Source organism: Triturus cristatus, chromosome 11 (assembly GCF_964204655.1).
Source record: "Triturus cristatus chromosome 11, aTriCri1.1, whole genome shotgun sequence".
In the NCBI taxonomy this organism is placed as follows: domain Eukaryota; kingdom Metazoa; phylum Chordata; class Amphibia; order Caudata; family Salamandridae; genus Triturus; species Triturus cristatus.
The window spans coordinates 175,120,168-175,137,764 of NC_140594.1; the positions used below are offsets into that span (position 1 = coordinate 175,120,168).

At 44.5% G+C, this 17,597-nt stretch overlaps 1 protein-coding gene across 7 annotated transcripts in view; it reads right to left on the reverse strand.

The window, feature by feature from the left end:
• The window catches only part of HVCN1 (hydrogen voltage gated channel 1), a 246,507-nt gene that overhangs the window by 32,343 nt on the left and 196,567 nt on the right, over positions 1 to 17,597 (reverse strand). For 4 of the 7 annotated variants that reach the window (XM_085636316.1, XM_085636317.1, XM_085636319.1 and 1 more), the window contains one exon: positions 11,301 to 11,389. The exons of the other annotated variants lie outside the window; for them this stretch is intronic. In XM_085636316.1, coding sequence (XP_085492442.1) covers positions 11,315 to 11,389 — 75 coding nt within the window. In that variant the 3' untranslated portion in view covers positions 11,301 to 11,314. The remainder of the gene's footprint in view (positions 1 to 11,300; positions 11,390 to 17,597) is intronic. 7 annotated transcript variants of the gene reach the window in all.

Genomic DNA, 17,597 nt, shown 5'->3' on the forward strand with positions numbered 1-17,597 from the left:
GTCGACTGGTAGCCAGTGCAGTGATCGAAGATACGGAGAGACAGAGTGCTTAAAAGGAATCCGCATTAGCAGTCTCGCAGCCGCATTTTGGACCAGCTGAAGTTTTTGAATAAGGTATTTAGGTAAGCCCAGATAGAGGCCGTTGGCGTAATCCAGCCTAGATGTCACTGTGGCATGGATAACTGTTTTCCGACAACTCTCAGGTAGAAGTCTTAGAATTTTACGGAGATTCCTCAGCTTACTCAAGCAGCAGCCGACTACTTGTTGAGTATGCGAGATAAAGGACAGACTATCATCCCATCGCACTCCCAGATTTCTTGCCGTTAGGCTGGGTGAGGGGGCTAGTCCCATCTACGTTGGCCACCATAGCTCTGAAGGTGGAGGGGGGCCTTTACCGAAAAAGATCACTTCCGTTTTATTAGCATTTAGCTTTAGTTTATTCGTATTCATCCAACAGGCCACATCTTGGAGACAGCCCTTAAAGCTCGAGAAGGACTACTGCGACACCTCTGAATACGGAAATACCAATTGGGTGTCATCGGCGTATGATATTGCCTTGACACCCCAATTGGCAATCAACGTAAAAAGTGGAGCGAGGTAGATGTTGAACAAGAGGGGGCTGAGAGCCGACCCTTGCGGGACGCCACAACTGAGGACTTTGGGTGTTGAGGATACCGTCCCCAGTGCCACCTTCTGTGTTCTCTGGGACAGATACGATTGTATCCACCCCAGAGCCTGGTCGCGGATGCCTATCTCAGCCAGTCGCATCAGGAGTCTAGCATGATCAACCGTGTCGAAGGCGGCCGACAGATCCAGGAGAACCAGCATCGCTGAACTTCCTGAATCCAACGACCACCTTACTGACTCTGCCACCTCAATAAGTGCTGTCTCCGTGCTGAAGCCAGGACGAAAGCCTGATTGCGTCTCGTGCATTATCTTGTTGTCTTCAATGAATTTGCTCAACTGGCGCTGTATTATTTTCTCGAACATTTTACCCGGTGCTGCTAGCAGAGAGATCGGGCGTAGATTGGTGAGGTCTTTTGGATCCCCATTAGGTTTTTTTTTAAGCGGGAGGAGGGTTGCATGTTTCCAGATGTTTGGGAACACCCCGGAAACAACGGACGTATTCCAGATCTGTTGTAGTGTGGGGGCCACAGAATCAGCTATGGTGCACCAGAGTTTAGATGGACATGGATCGTCCGGGGAACCAGATTTACAGTGGTTTAGTTCTTGTCTAACCGCACTCAGGGGTATCACCTGAAATTGAGCTAAGGTTTCACCCATCACATCTTTAATAGCTAGGTCCGTTTTCACCGTTTTTGTCTCTGACCCAAAGGATTCATAGACTTGTTTGATTTTTTGATCAAAGAACTCCGAGATTTTTTCGCACAGAGTGATAGACGGGGGGACCTCCCTCTCAATACATTTAGGTTTAAAAAAGGACTGTACCACCTTAAAGATCTGTTTGCTCGACTGCTCTGCCTGCTGGATGGAATCCGCGTAAAACTGTTTTTTTGCCTTTCTAATAGCCTTCTGTAGTTTTTTGGATGCTTCCTTATATCTGTTTTTTTCTGAGGGCCCATATTTTACCCTCCACAGTCTCTCTAGCCTCTTACAGGCTGCTTTTTCCGCCCTAAGGTCCTGAGAGAACCAGGGCGCGGAGGGGGAGTCTCGTTTAGATATTGCGCGTGAGGCTGGTGCAATGGAGGAAACCATATTCCCGATCCAATCATTGAATAGCTGTGCGTCCATGTTAGCATTTAAGGTGAGAGATGGGATGTTCTGAGCCAGAACAGGGCCCATGATATCAGGGACTAATTTTTTCCATTGTCTCTTCAAAAAAGAGCATTTACTTGAAGCAGGACTATCAATAGCTATATTTAGTTTAAATGGGATCAATGAGTGGTCTGACCAGAGTAACGGTAGTGGTGTCTCTGCCTTCACATCCTTAATATTAGAGAAAATTAGATCAAGCATGTGACCCGCTCTGTGCGTGGGGCCGTCATTAATCAATCTCAACTTGGCAGTATTTAGTGTGGATCTCAGCAGCTCTGCAGGAACGCAGTCTGCTTTGTCCATATGAATGTTAAAATCCCCAACCACGATGAAATGAGGGTGGAGGAGGGAGCTCTGGACAATCGTCTCCAGCAGAGTTAGCAAATTGGGATCCTCACCGCCAGGTGGGCGGTAGATCACTAATCCCGCTAAAGATAACTGAGGACTCACCCGAAAACAAAAGTGAAGCCCCTCGATTCCCTGAATCATGGTAGGGGCCGAGGATGTTAATACAAGCTGTTCTCTAAATATGACCGCCACACCTCCACCTCTTTTAGTGCCAATACGGTTCGAACAACATATTTTATATCCCAGGGGTACTGCCAGCGCAATGGCGGTTAAATTATCCTCATTGATCCATGTTTCTGTTAAAAACAGAACGTCCCACTCGTGCTCTTCTAGTAGTAACCAGATATCATCTGTGTGTTTAACAAGGGATCTGCAATTCAAAAGGCCTGCTCTAAGGCCTTTGTTAATCAGCGGCTTAGGTTTGGAAAGCCTTGCAATGTCTCTTGGTGCCAGTGATAGCCCGCAAGTCCCACAAAACTGAAGAGTAGCAAAAGTCTGAGGATCTATCCCATGACTGCAACATTCAGAAGTAGTATTGAGAACCCATAGATCATTCCTTGACCACACGATCCTTCCCCTGCACGCCCACTTACTGGCAGCATGCCTGGCCCCGGCCGCGGTCTGGTCGCGGACGGGCGCAGACGGGTTTGCCTTAGGCGCGCCTTTGGCGCGCAAACGGCGCGCACGCTGCGCTCGTCCGCTGCGCGTCCGGAGGAAGCACATATTAAATAATAGGTGGGGACAGGGGCGTGGCCTGAATGGTGGTGGGCGTGGCCTATGTGGCCCAGGGGGGTGTCGTCAACACAAGGAAGTATCCCGCGGCGGCGTTCCAAACCGCAGCGCGGAAATGCCCAGGGGAGAGAGGTAGGTCTTGTAGTGAAAACACAAAAATACACTCAAATCGGTTTTTAAAACTGCTAACATAAAATCACAGTATAATAATCATTAATTCTAAAAGTCAAGAAGCGAATCTCCCGGCTTCCGCCTCAGGAGGTCAAAGTGTTCAGACTCGCGCGTTTTCGCGGCACGCTTTAAATATTCGAAAAAGGGGCGTGGCCTGAATGGTGGTGGGCGTGGCCTATGTGGCCCAGGGGGGTGTCGTCAACACAAGGAAGTATCCCGCGGCGGCGTTCCAAACCGCAGCGCGGAAATGCCCAGGGGAGAGAGGTAGGACTTGTAGTGAAAACACAAAAATACACTCAAATCGGTTTTTAAAACTGCTAACATAAAATCACAGTATAACAATCATTAATTCTAAAAGTCAAGAAGCGAATCTCCCGGCTTCCGCCTCAGGAGGTCAAAGTGTTAAAAGAAGAAAGAATAAGCAGAAACCTGCGCAGTGTCCCTGCCAGCACATAGTTCGCCTCCCATCCCTCTGCCCCGGAGGCAAAGAACATGCATAAAAGTCATGGCACACGCAGTAAACCCACCCCTCCCATCCTGAGCAAGGAATGGGACCAGTCCCAAAACAGACAGGGACAACAAACCTCCAAGCCACCCCAACCTAGAGGGCAACCACCCACAAGGGACAAGGCAAGACATGGCCCGAGGACCCTGATCAGAGGATAGCAATGGAAGGAAGGGAGGGGAGGGAGGACAGGATAGGATAGAAAGCAATCCCCCTCAAACCTGGAGTAGCCAGAGCGCAGGGCACCGGAGCACTGGAACCCCATCCTCCAAAGAACCAAAGGAGGAATGAACCGCCCCCAGACGGAGCCACCCGTCAATAACAAGGAAGGCACTCACAGGAGATACAGCCCCCCCCACCGGGAGGCGAGTACCAAAGACCAACCCAAGGGTCCTGTGGAAATATGGATTTTTCTGGTCAGTTATGTCCCCTATCTTGGACCCCAACGGTTCTATGTGCATGTTACAAGTACATGTATGTTCCCTCCAGTTCCAGTTATGAAGACGCAAATACATGTGCGTCCACCGTTAACATGTCCTCTGTTGATCCGCCATGAATGGGCCGGATATTCCATTCCTAAGTACGAAAGGCCACTGCCTTTATATGGTTCACTTATGCCATTTTTACAGTCCAGGCAAGTAGGCCCTGATTCTGTCATCGAACTCTTCTTGCCTTCTGCCTCTGAAAACTTCAGTCTGAGCCTGCATCTGTGACCATGAACTTTGTCTCATTCTCTGCGCGGCTCACGAAGCCTGACATCAGCCTGCTGCCTGCCAAAAACTGTATTTCACCTTCGAAGTTATCTGTTCCGATCCCTGCCCAATGCATTCCTGTCTAGTAGTTTAAGTAAACATTCTGCCAGCTACCGAGCAAAGGCCCGGCTTCTCTGTCTTCATACAAGTAATTCATAGCCCTGTTACTATGGAAGATTCCGCCCTCGCATCTAGTGTAGACACTTAGACGCTTGTACACGCACTAACCGTCAGTATAGTCAGTATAGAATAAGATTCTACTCTAAGAGACCTCTCTTTTGGATAACATAGTTCTTTAAACATAGGATGTTAGATATGATTTGGGATTAGGTTGACTTGACCCTCCAGACTTCTGTCGCCACATGTAGAGCTAAATGTCAAGTCTCCTTCACCCCCTAGTTGCACGTCAATCACACGTCATACTGCTGCGCGCGCATATCTGCCAAGTATTTCTGCTGACATTGCGAAATTCTTTCATGTAACCACCCTCTTATGACATCACATCTGATGACGTTCTTTCATCACTCCCAGTTACGCCTATTTTTGCTACGTATGAATATATTATCACCACTATCAATTGTTACGCCTCTTGTATTGGCCTCACTGTAATGCCTATTGTATAAAAGTAATTGATTGTCAATAACGTATGTACTTCACTTCCTGAACCTTCGTGGTGATGGAACCTGGAGCAACCGATTATAATCGACCATTGGAATAAAGCCCATTCAGAACCTCTAATACCACGGATCCTGCCTCTTATTTACTGAGCTATTTTTATTATGTTTCTGTATCAAATTAAGTCCCGGTAATTAAATTATTTACTACAGTCCTCGCAGAATAGGGGTGGAAGGGCGGGCCGTGAAGGAATCTGCGGCTAGAATCGTCTCCACCAGATACATCGTTACCGAAGGTAAGTAACTTGTACATCTGATGGAGACTACTAGCCGCAGATTCCTTCACGTAGAATAGATACCCTAGCAATACCCCCTGGGAAGGAAGGTCTGCGAAAGGACCCCACCAGCCAATGCAGAACAGAAGGCCCCACAGGGGACCAGATCTGTGGACCAGGTAGAACCTCGCCCCTGCCAGGCCAAGGGAACCCCCACAAGCACAACCCTACTGATCCCAAGGTGACGTAGGAGGGAAGAAGGCCGAAGCGGCTCGCACACTCACAGCAGAGGAACCAAGGGCAAGGACAGAGGCCGAAGCACCCCACTTTCCCACAAGGCAACATAGCTTCCGCCCATGCCAGGACAGGGAAGCGGAAGAAGAAGAAGCCTAGAGGAGCCAAGGAAATGAGGGAAAGAAGGTGAACCCACTCCAGATGGGGAGTAGCTGGCTAGCCAGAACAGCGCCGGTAGTCAAAGCCACCAGAAGCAAGAAGAACGGGCCCGAGGCCCCAGGAAGGCCAAGTAGGCAACGCCTGGCAAGGGAGAACACAGGATCATCCCAGAATCCCAGACCTCGGAACAGGAGCAGGGAGAGGAGGAGATGCCCGGGCACACCACCACGAGTGGCCGCGCACATGACCCCAGGAAGCAAAAGCAACCTACATAAACGCCATGTAGATCAGGACCCGAAAGCGACCAGAACCCGCTAGCAGAGCGCAAGCTATATGACAGCTACCATTACCCCACATGGGGTACGTGAAGTCCCAAGATATGGGAACCCACTTTGGAAGAACTTCCGCAGCAGAGGAAAAAACAAAGAGCCACGGGAAAAAAACACCGCCGCTGAAAGCTTGACAAGCAGCCTAAGCAAAGCAGAAGGCCCAATCTCAGGGCCAAGCCTGCGCAACAACTCCTGCCACACACAACCAACACAAGGGCCGTCCAGCAGCCAACAATGCCAAAGTCCCAAGGAAGGACGTAACGGCTAGAAAACACACTCCACAGAACAACCGGCCTAAGAAGGCCCAGAAGCAACCCAACTCAGAAGTCACTGAAGAGGGGATGGAGGAGGAGGAGGACAAGGCGGAGGAGGAGGACGGAGCCCCACCAAGAGTCTCTGGATGGCAGAGCTGGCCGGGGCATGGAACAACAGGCTGCCATCAAATGGGAGATCAATAAGCCTCTCCCGAATATTTTCGGGGAAGACACCGTCCCGAAGCCAAGCATGGTGATAGAGAGCAACTGAGGAAGCCATGGCCCGGCCCAGCACCTCTGAGACATCTAGAGCGGAGCGGAGAATAAACGCCGCAAGCTCCCAGTCATCCAATGCATGATGTGGCAAGTCCACCTGACCAGACTCCTGGGATGATGCAAATCCCAGAGACTCAGCCGAGTCCCACAAACAGGAGGAGGCCCTAGCCAGCACACACAAGGTGTTAAGGGCCCGCAGGGCCGCGCTGGTCGAAGCGAACATGTTGCGTCCCCAAGAGTCCAGCCAGCGGACCTCTCGGGACGGCGGAGCCAACAGTGGCGGCAGGGAGAGAAAAGCAGACCACAAAAGGGGGCTGGCACCTGAGGGGTGAAGGAAAAGACACACCGGGTTACGCGGTGTTGGGAGGTGCCGATGCAGAAGATGCTGAGGCACCTGGTCCCCCAAGGCAGGACGCCTCCAAGGCCCCATCAAGGAAGAAAGGAGAGAACATTCAAGGGGAAGTAAGATTTCCCTCCCACCAGAGCCCTGGTGGAGGACCTCCAATAGATGGTCACCTCGACCTTAGACAGGACCACCTTGCCAAAGGACAGAGGGGCTCGGGATGCGTCCCGAGCCCCGGCGACCTCCCCCGACACCACAGGGACCCCTACGGGAGTTTGCGGTGAGGCAGAGATGCCGTGGCCTGAAGGAGGTGCCCCAGAGGAGCCGGACCCCAACAGCACCACATCCTCCAAGCCTGGATCCAAACCAGTCAGCGCCGGGGCCACCGGAGGTGTCGCGGAGGGCCCTGCGCAGGGCGAGGGATCCGCCGACGCCCCAGGATGGGAAGGAGGAGGAGACGCCAGCGAGGCCTGCATAGCTGCCGCGTATGTCTCCATTTGGACTCTCGACGCCCCAACACCAGGAAACGGTGGATAGGACGACACGCAGGGCCGCATCACCCGTGGAGAGTCCACGCCCGCGGTAAACCGAAAACCAGCCCCCGGGGACAAACTGCGACACTTACCCACCGGGGAGCGACGCTCACGTGACATCGGAGAAGGGCAAGGACGACGACCACGGCCGGATCTGAAGCCGTCCGCCGAAGCAGACCGAGGGGAGGACGTCGACCTGGAGAGACGCACCGAGAGAAGTTTCATCCGACGCTCCCGCCGCGACTTCAGCTTCAACTGCTGGCACGCCGTACAATTTGTGGTGTTGTGATCCTCCCCCAAACACCACATACAAATGAGGTGAGGATCCGTCGCCGACATAATACGCCCACAAAACATTTGCACACTGTTCCACCAAAAGAAATGGAATAAAAGGGGGCCCTAAACAGGCCCGTAGCAAGGAACGGATCCGCGTTGCACGTGGAAAAGGAAAAATAATTGACGTAGGCACGCCAGGGTGGGTCTTATGTGATCTCGCTGACGTCACACACGCGGACGACGCCTGGGCGGAGTCGCGTGATGTCGCCCCGCCCCCGACGCGCAGGGATGCTGTGGCAAAAAAGTTTCCGGACCCAGTCTCACGTCTGGGGATAATTCTACATGAAGGAATCTGCGGCTAGTAGTCTCCATCAGATAGATGTGTACTTCACAATTCCTATAGAAATGGATTCGCAGAAGCATCTCCGGTTCAAATGGAGAGGTGTACTATACCAGTTTTGTTGTCTTCCCTTTGGGTTATCCTCTGCTCCATGGTATTTTATCAAGATATTAAGACCAGTGGTGGCCTTTAAGTGAGAGAAAGAGAGGAATTCAGCTGATACTATACTTAGATAACATCCTGTTGATGAGTCAGGTTAAAACAGAGTTAATGGATCATTTACGTATGACAAGGGAACTTCTTGAAAACCTAGAGCTTATTGTGAACGTGGAGAAGTCAGCCTTGGTACAAGTCAGTCCTTGGAGTTTCCAGGCTTTTAGGTAGACACTCCACGAACCCAGTTACTTCTGCCTCAGATAAAGAAAAGTAGTAAGATACATCCTAGAGAAGGAGGTAGTAACATTCAGAGACTTGGCAAGGACTATTGGTCTTCTTTCCTCTTCTATTCAAGCAATTTCTCCAGGTCCCCTGTATTACAGGGCTTTTCAGGAGGTTAAAGACAGTAGGTTTGAGGAAAGGTCTATGGTATGTGGATTCAATGAGTGTTTCTAGAAGCTCGAAGAGATCTGGAGTTGTGGCTAACAGTCTAGCGGTTTGGAATGGCAAAGCTAGTTTTATTGGGAAATGTGCCAGAGTTTATTTTAGAGACAGATCACAGTATTTTGGGCTGCAGGGATCGCCTGAACAACGTAGAGACAGGAAGGAGATAAGCGGGACAATAGAAGCTATTACACATATATTGTTTGAAGTTGATGGCCTAACTGAATCGTTTGAAGAGCTTCAAAACCTATTTGGTAAACAGTGTAGTGGTGACTTGCATGGACAATGTTGCAGCGGTTTCTTATATCAATCGCCTGCGAGGTTCGAAGTCAAAGCAGTTAGCAGATCCAGCAAAAGAAATATGGTATTTCTGTTAAAAACACATTATTTTACAAGCTGTTAAAAATCTAGAGACGTGCAACAGAGTTTATTCATCAGATAGTGCACATTTTGAAATTATGGAAGAGAACAAAAAATATGTCTGGTCATGTTTTCTATCCTTTATTCCAGGATTGTTCAAAACTGTGCGTGGTAAGTTGCATGAAGTTATATGAGCAAAGAATGCTAGAATTTAGACATGATGGTGATACTCAGCTACGAATATCTTCGGCAAAACCACATAAAGCTGGATCTACTGCCACAATAGTTAGGTGGGTTAGACATTCAGCCAGAGGTGCACTGGCTATTAAAGTATTCTGAGTGAAGTAATCAGACTGAAGGCCCTCTTTCCGAGATCATGAAAGCAGCAGACTGGTCGAATGCCAGGAGCTTCGCAAATTTCTACTTGAGACCATGAAGCATGCAAGCAACATAATATATGGAAACCTTTAAACATGCATAATGATAGCCTACGGTGTTGTAATGAAATGATGATTCTCCAATTAACATGCAGAGAGAATCTTGATTTCATTAAAGACAATAGAGGCTATCATTTTCCCACCCAACGCACCCGGTATTTTCTGTAACGTTTCAGGTAGAAAAAATAGGTTTAAAGCAAATTACTACATTTTGCCTGTATAAAAAAAAATTATTATTTGAAATATCGGTCTTTACATTCACCCTTATGGGAAGAATATCATTAATTTGTCTTTTTTCCCCATAGGAAACAGATTGTGATTGGATGATATCAAGAGGGTATGCTTGAATTCTTTGCCGTTGATTATGTTGTTTCAGATGTTTTTAAGTTTTCTTCGTGTCGCAACCTAAAAGAGGAAGATAGCTGTGTGTCATAGTCATATCTACTGTACTACGATTCCAGAATGGAACATTTTGTTTTGTGATCTGTTTACGTTCTTTGAAGGGCTGAATGTAGGAGAAGCAATAACGTTTTATGCATAATAAGAGCCTCTGTTGTATTTAATGAAATCAAGATTCTTTCTGCGTGTTAGAGAATCACCATTCTCCTACTCTCCACCAAAACTAAAGAGGTGCATACATCTATCTAGACATGTATGTCTATTACTGTGGAACAGTAATGCCATAAATGAGATCTAATGAATTTCTATAAATTCTAAATGATAGTTAAAGTGGCCTAGACTTGCTGACATAAAATTGGCCCAACACCTGGTTTGTTTTGTAATCAATGAATTCTAGTAATTTAATTAAGCAGACCTAAGGCTGAGTTTGGGGTGCTGCCGCTTTCTACAACTATCTGCTAACAAACGTTAAAGTGCACCGAAAGCAGATTACATTTTCAGATTTCCGGTAAGGAGGTCATTATCCATGAGGTGGTCAAACGGCATCATTTCCACTGAAACTAAAAACTGAATTTCTTAATCAATTATATTCTAGGATGGAGTCCTAATGGAGGGAGCCTTTTGGGGAAGGAAAGAATGTATTGAATGTAATTGTATAGGCCACTACCAGCTTTTCTGCACCCCACTGATATCAGTTAACCCATAGAAGTCAGGAAGACAGCATTTTTCACTGTGATGAATTGCAGTCCCTTTCCCTTGTGTGGAGGGAAGACATTGTTACCTCACTTTCCCAACGGGACACATTTCCTGGCACAAATACAATGGTCTTGGGATGCGGTCTCTTGACATATCTGTGTTGTGTTTGTTCGTAAGTGGTAGCCCAGCACCTTGACAACCTGCAAAAGCTTCCAGGGCTCTCATGCTGTGGCTGGAACTTTCAAGATGAAGAAACTGCACCAGGAATAGTAGTCATTGAAATTATGCTACTATTGTATCTCTCAATATCTCATTAGTAGGAGTCGCAAACTATTTCACACTCTTTTGTGTAAGCTCTGGATGATTTGTAAAGCAAGGTTAAATAGTTTGTTTTATTCACATTTCCCACCGATTCATCCCTTAGCAGAAATCCAATCCATTGAAGTTACAATTTGGCAGCACTCAAGTTTATGCAATATTACCTATATAATATTGTAAGAACCTGAAAATACAACCATAACAATTCAAGCAATCGTTTGACAGAAATTTGCATAAATTGATATTAACAAAGCCTAGTTTTTAATACAGGGCTATATAAATATTAAACAATACAGAAAGTTATTATACAAGAAAATAAACGTTTTTCATTAAATAGAAGCACCTAAAAAGCTTTCAAATATGGGGCAATGATATCAGATAGTATTCTTGTATAGTCAGCATGTGTGTTCCTTATCCCCAAATCCTATAGCCACCAAAACATGTGGATCTCTCATGCTACAAAGAATGAAGCCCTGAATAATAGGATTTAAAAAGCCTTCAAATATATTTAGTATGTTAGTCTGACACGGATACATTTAATGGAGATGTATGCAAATGGTTACAAATGCTTACTGCCTCACACTGCCTCAGATCTGTCTTCCTTTGCTTGGAACAACGGTATGCTGGTGTAGAAGCTTTTGAAGTCTATTAATTTCTGCTTCCTGTTACAGAAAAATACCTTTTCAGTTAAAATTTGCCCTAAAGCAATCACAATACAAAGATTTCATGTTTAATAATCTTAAGCTATCAGGTTTTCACACTCCAACTAGTCAACTTTAATTGGCTCTACAATTAAGTAATTTGAGCATCTTTATTCCCTTTACATTATGGTGTATTAAGGAAATGAAAAAATATTTACTTACAACAAACTCTCCAGGTTTGACACCCATCGCATTGTGGATGTGCTATGACTATTTGACGGCTCGGTCAAGTTCTTTAAAAACATAACATCACCATGTCATATATAGTATGGAAGCCATTTTTTAAAACCTTTTGAGAATGGTGTTACACAAGGGGAGAACTGCAGGGCCCTGATTAAAGGAAGCCCGGACCGCTATACCCAAAAGTGGGAAACAAAATGCACAGCTGTGAGTTATTTTCCCTGGAAAAGGGGATAACACACAAATCTGTACCCTGTATTCCTGCTAATGTGTCTTAGTCACCATTGCTAGGTGTACTTTTATAACTCCAATCCCAAACACGCTGGTAAAAGTGCTTAAATTGCGGAGAGTCTGGGGTGAGGAAGGAGTTAGGTTTACGATTCTAACTCCAGCCCTTCTAAGAATGGGAGGGCACATATACTTGCGAGAAGGAAAGCGATAGTGAGATTTATTATTGTAACTCTTGTCTCAAACACTGGGAACAAGCTTATATTTGCAAGGAAGAGGGGGCAGATTTACCATTCTAACATCAATCCAACAAACATTGGGGAAAATGCATACATTAGGCATTTGGAGGGCTGCATTTCTGTTTTTACTCCTGTGTGATTAACACTAGAGAAAATATAGATAACAGGAGGGGGTCCATTCTGATTCACTAGCCTAACTTAAAATATGCAAAAATAATATATATTACACAGAGGTAATTCAATATCCTATCAAAAACTAGATTTGAATTTAATAGAAATTTAAACTAATAAATTGTACTTTTTCAGATGTTTTTATCAAACAAATATTTTAACTATATAACAAAAAAATTAAACAAATTTGCAACCCCCTATTTTTTTAAGATATATTAAAATGTATATGAACATAAACAGTGAATCCCAATTAGTTTCTTAATGATAATTGTAAAAATTTTGATAATGTAAAATTAAAATCACTTTTATCACAACATATGTAAATGATTCATCCAAATTATAGACCCCTCCCCCCCGAATTCCCTAAAAAATATAAAAACATTTTCTTATTCCTTTACAATGTATCAAATAGAATTAAATGAGCCCTGGCATTTTTAAGATTACTTTATAATGTATTTTAAATTACTCAATAAAATAAATTTTAATTCATGTTTTAAATTTTTTATACAACATTAAAACAAAAACACTGTCCACCCCACTACCTTAATAAATCAAACTAAAAAAGCATATACAACTATTATTAAACTATATTCCAACATACAAAAATTAATACACTTCAAAATTAATATATACCCAAATTAAGTACAATTAGATAAATGCTACCAACCCAATCCCCTAATGAATTAAAAAAGCTTAAAATATAAAAAAAATACCAAATTAAATAATTAAACATATATTTATAAGAAAGTTTACTAAAAAAATAACCAAATAACATAATACACAAAACAATATAATATTGAACAATACTTTCTTGAAGTATATTTAAAAGAAAAACAATATTATTTGCTAACATGAAAAAATAATATATTTACCTGCGATATTACCTGCGATATTCTGACCACGATACTATAGTCAAACAATATTTTGGAGTACATATTCAGATGCCATACGCAACTGTTCAGAAATCTTCGCTGAAAGTATGCAATAACCTCCAATGGTAATCTTGCAAAATTCCTCCTGAGTGCATTCGCCAAGGGTCCAGTTGCTCTTTCATCATTTACTGTCAATAAATTTTCCAGACACAGATATGTTCTATGCAGAACAACACTGAATCTGCCATGCAGTTCCTGTCTTGACACTCAATATACCTTTTGTGACAGAACAGAGTATATGTCACCAAGTTCTATACACAACTTTGTTCCAGTGAAACATTGTGATAGCTAAAGGATACATCTTCATTTATTAGCCTTTTTGATAATCCACTCCTGTAGACAGAGCAAGCAAACTTACACAAGAAGCCATTTTCAAATATTAAAAAAATTATGAAAACCTATTGACCAAAGGTTTTGACTCTGTAAACCCTGAACAGAACAAAAAAGATAAGACTAAAAAAATAGGTGCTTAAAAGCTAGGAAAAAAATCTACTGGGCTGGGCCCCAATAGTGCCAAAATGTACAATAAATACCAAAGAAGCACTTTCTATCCCTGGACAGCAGACAGCATAGGAGTTTTGAGTCCTTTCATAGTTTCAATTGAAGAGGGCCGACCCATGAGAGCGACTGTGCACTGGTTAAGGAGACAGCAAACAGAAAAAGGTAGCAATCTGAGGTAGAAGGGCTTTGGAGGGGGGTAGTAAATGAAAAAGGGGTACCAGAGGGTATAGGAAGGTAAAACAGAGAAAAGGGAGAGTGTGGAGGAAAAAGAGGTGAAGACAAATGGAACATGGAAAGAGGTACTTGTCAGAGGACTGCACAGTCAGCAGAGTAACTGTAACAAAGACAAGGGGAAAGTGAAGGGGGAATAGGGTACACCACTATAAAAATATAGGACAAGTCGGGCATATGCCACTTTGAAGATGGAAGGCATAGATGAGTTCGTTGAAAAAAAGAGGGGGGTGTAAAGAGCAAGTATGGGGGTTTCTTCGAAGTAGAATAGAAGGCAAAGAAAGAAAAACAGTCACACAAAATCCAATACTTGCCTGCAGTTGATCAAAAAGAATGTGGGCATTGTGTCTTGGAAAAAAGCTAAGCAACATTTTTGAATTTACCTTTTTAAATTTTCAAAGGAAGAATTTGACCAAAGGAACTGAAAACAATGAACCATGCTCAAGTGGATGATTACCTCAAAAGAGAAGATAGACCAGTCCTAATAGGAACTAATGATGCTAGGTGCAAGAAACATGCAACATTATCCAAACGGCCAGATTGAATACTTTGAAAAATATACAAACAGATACCATTACCCATTGAAAATATTTAAAGCCCTTGTCGATAAAATTGAGGCAGTTTAACATCAAGAGTGCCAAAAGTCATTGAACAGACCAATAGATCCAGGCAGGATACAGGCTGATTTGGAGCAAGTTATGCTACAGACATAATCTGCTTATTGCATCAAGTAATCTCTTACAGTAGCAAGCAAAATAAATTCACTACAAAGACTGCCTATAATCAAAGTCAAAAATAATAGTTTTTATAATATCACCCCTGGGACAGCCACAAGTTATGCTAAGATACTTGCGATAGAGAAAATAATGATACTAACAATTTTCTTCACAATGGAAATCAGAGGAATAGTTTCTTCCAGAAAGCGACTTTAGAACTGCCTACATACTCTCACAGCTGGATGGTGTTAACGCCTTGCTCCATTGCCTCCCAGACTCTACACTGGCACTGCTTAAGGACATCCTACATGCCACAGCAAGTCTCATCAAGAGCCTGAAGAACTAGGACTACATCATCCCATCTTGAAGGAACACCCTTGGCTCCCCGCGCCAGACCGTACCATCTTTAAAAACAGTAGCATCGTTTACAAAGCCATTGAAACCAACAACCCCACTTTTCTTACAGAAAAGCGCACAATCTCTGGTGGTTCTTGGCACAGGTGCAGCCAGGACACCATCAGACTGCAGACTAAGAAGTATAAAAAATCTATGCATAAAGGATCTGAAACAACATCCTGGGCCATATTACAGAAGTGCCCCCGAGGTGCAACAGGTGTTAGCGGCTTCTTTGCGTGCACCTGGGGCACTTTGGTTTTACAGAAAGACACTTGTGCAACCCTTTCTGTAATACAGATAGTTCAACCACTATGTGTGCGCCAGCACTATCACAAGAGGGTGTTCCCTCAAATGAGGGAATCGCATTGCTTCTGGCCCGTGCCGATTTATAGACATGGGTGCAGAGGCTAAGAAGCTGTCAGGTGGCGTGCTGTCAGTGCACCCCCCTGATGCCAGCCCACTGGAAGGGGGACAGGGGGTCCTGTGGACCCCCTATAAATCCCCTTGCAGGCAGGCACAGTCACTCACTACACCTGCCTGCTAGGGGATCTCTCTCCCCTCTTAGAAGTGCAGGTGGATTGCTGCCTGCACAGTGAAACACTAAGCGGCTGCTTCAAAGCCGCTCCGTATTTCACTTGAATCAGCTGCCCCAGGACAGCACAAGTTCGAGGCTGCCTAGGGGGAAGGGCATTCAATGTATTATGCCACACTATCCTTATTGGCACTCGGCGCACCTTTTGAAACCAATGCAGCAATAACATTGCTAGACAATGGTGGTCAACATTGCTCACAATGAAGGATGGATAGGCTATCAGGAAAGTCTCATTTTATATCGGCCAATTCCTCAAACTGCGGCCCTTTATATGTTGTCAAACTTTCAGAAATAAATAGAATCCCCACCTCCTTCCTTTGCGAACATATTGCATCTGGCTGGAATTGACAGCATGATTGTCCAACAGTCCAAATCGGAGGACCTCCCCCCCCCCCCCCCATCTCCAATACTGGTATTGAAGAACTTTTCTAAAGTATATCAAGGTAATCTTGAAATGGCTCAGGGAAAGCAATGAAATTAGGGTAAAATCAGATGTGGAAGAAATATTTGCTCATCTTAAATGTAACAAAGTTTGAAGTTCTCAAGAATCAGAACAAGACTCATTTTCAGTTACTATTTCATGTATTATGGAATGCACAGAATTAGTTCTCAATATTGTAGTCTGCTTTTGTTGGTGGTGGGTAAACAATATTTGAATGGTATATTTATACACGATTAAATTCCTCTTTAAAAAAGAAGCAAAGAAGGACAAAGAAGAAAAGTAAAATTACTAGAGTAAACCCTAAGACTAAACTAAAAGGTAAAGAAAAAGGTTCTTGAAGGACTTGAAGAAGTCAACCTTATACAGCTGCTGGTTTCAGGAAGACAATATATTTAGACTTTTTTAGTAGATGCTCTGACAGCATGAAGAGAGGAAACCAAAGAAATACTGGCACATTGCAGCCCTCATCTCCCTGCTCACAGGCCAAGATCCAGAAATCCTCTTTACAGAGGAAGAAACCGATTAGGAGTAAGGATTGAACTCCGCAGCCCAGTTGGGCTATTGGGACAACGTGAAACAGCCTCTGCTAGGTGATACTGATCTAAGCGATAAACACAAAGGTTCAAAAGAGATTCTGATCCCTCTACCGTCTAATTATTTCATCGGAAGACAGAGGGATGTGCATTACACAAATCAGGATTACCGGGGAGTGTTTCAGAGGAGTTTTGTCTGTTGATGCAAGAGGAAGCAGAGAGACTGGTTGTGCATTTGTTTTGCATCAGTAACCAGAAAAGACATTTCTCACTCCACCGCTATCGAAACATGAACAGAACAAGGGTCAAATCTACTTCAAGCACAGTCTACAGAGCACGAGACTTGACCCTACCCATCTAAACCCTCAAACAAACATGTTCAGCTGTTCTGCCTGCTGGCAGAGAGAGGTCAGTCAACCATGTCTTGGTCACCCTGGTTCCTTGACACAGCTAAAGCAGAAGTGCCGGGCATTAGCCAAATGATTTCTTGGTGGTGCCAAAATGTGCCTGACAGACAACAGTAAGAAAAGATGACAAATATGTTTCTCTTCCTGCCTTTGCAGTAATAAGCTCATCCTGATAAACTGTATACTAGCACTGGATGAAAGCATCCCCGATATGCCAGATGTAGGTCTAATTCAACACCACTATATTTGGCAAGAAACCATTTGCAAAAGAAGTCAAGTCACCAAAGCTAATACCAACAGGCAGTGGGAATATTGCTGGTGAGCCGTCTTATGCCTTTCAGGACCAGAGAGACAGATTACCCAGATCAGGATATTCTTGCCACCACCATAGTTACAGAGGCCATTTCCTATGTCCCGCTATTGATATCAGCAGCAGTACCACAGCAATGCAACCAGAGTTTCGATCCTTTACGCATCCACAGAGAGCAGGGTATCAATCGAAGAACAACAACTAGAAACAGTGTGACAATCTCCATGGTGGCATGAGACTTCCATTCTGCAAAAAAGAGAGCATCTCCAGTGGAATGCTGAAGGGAAACTA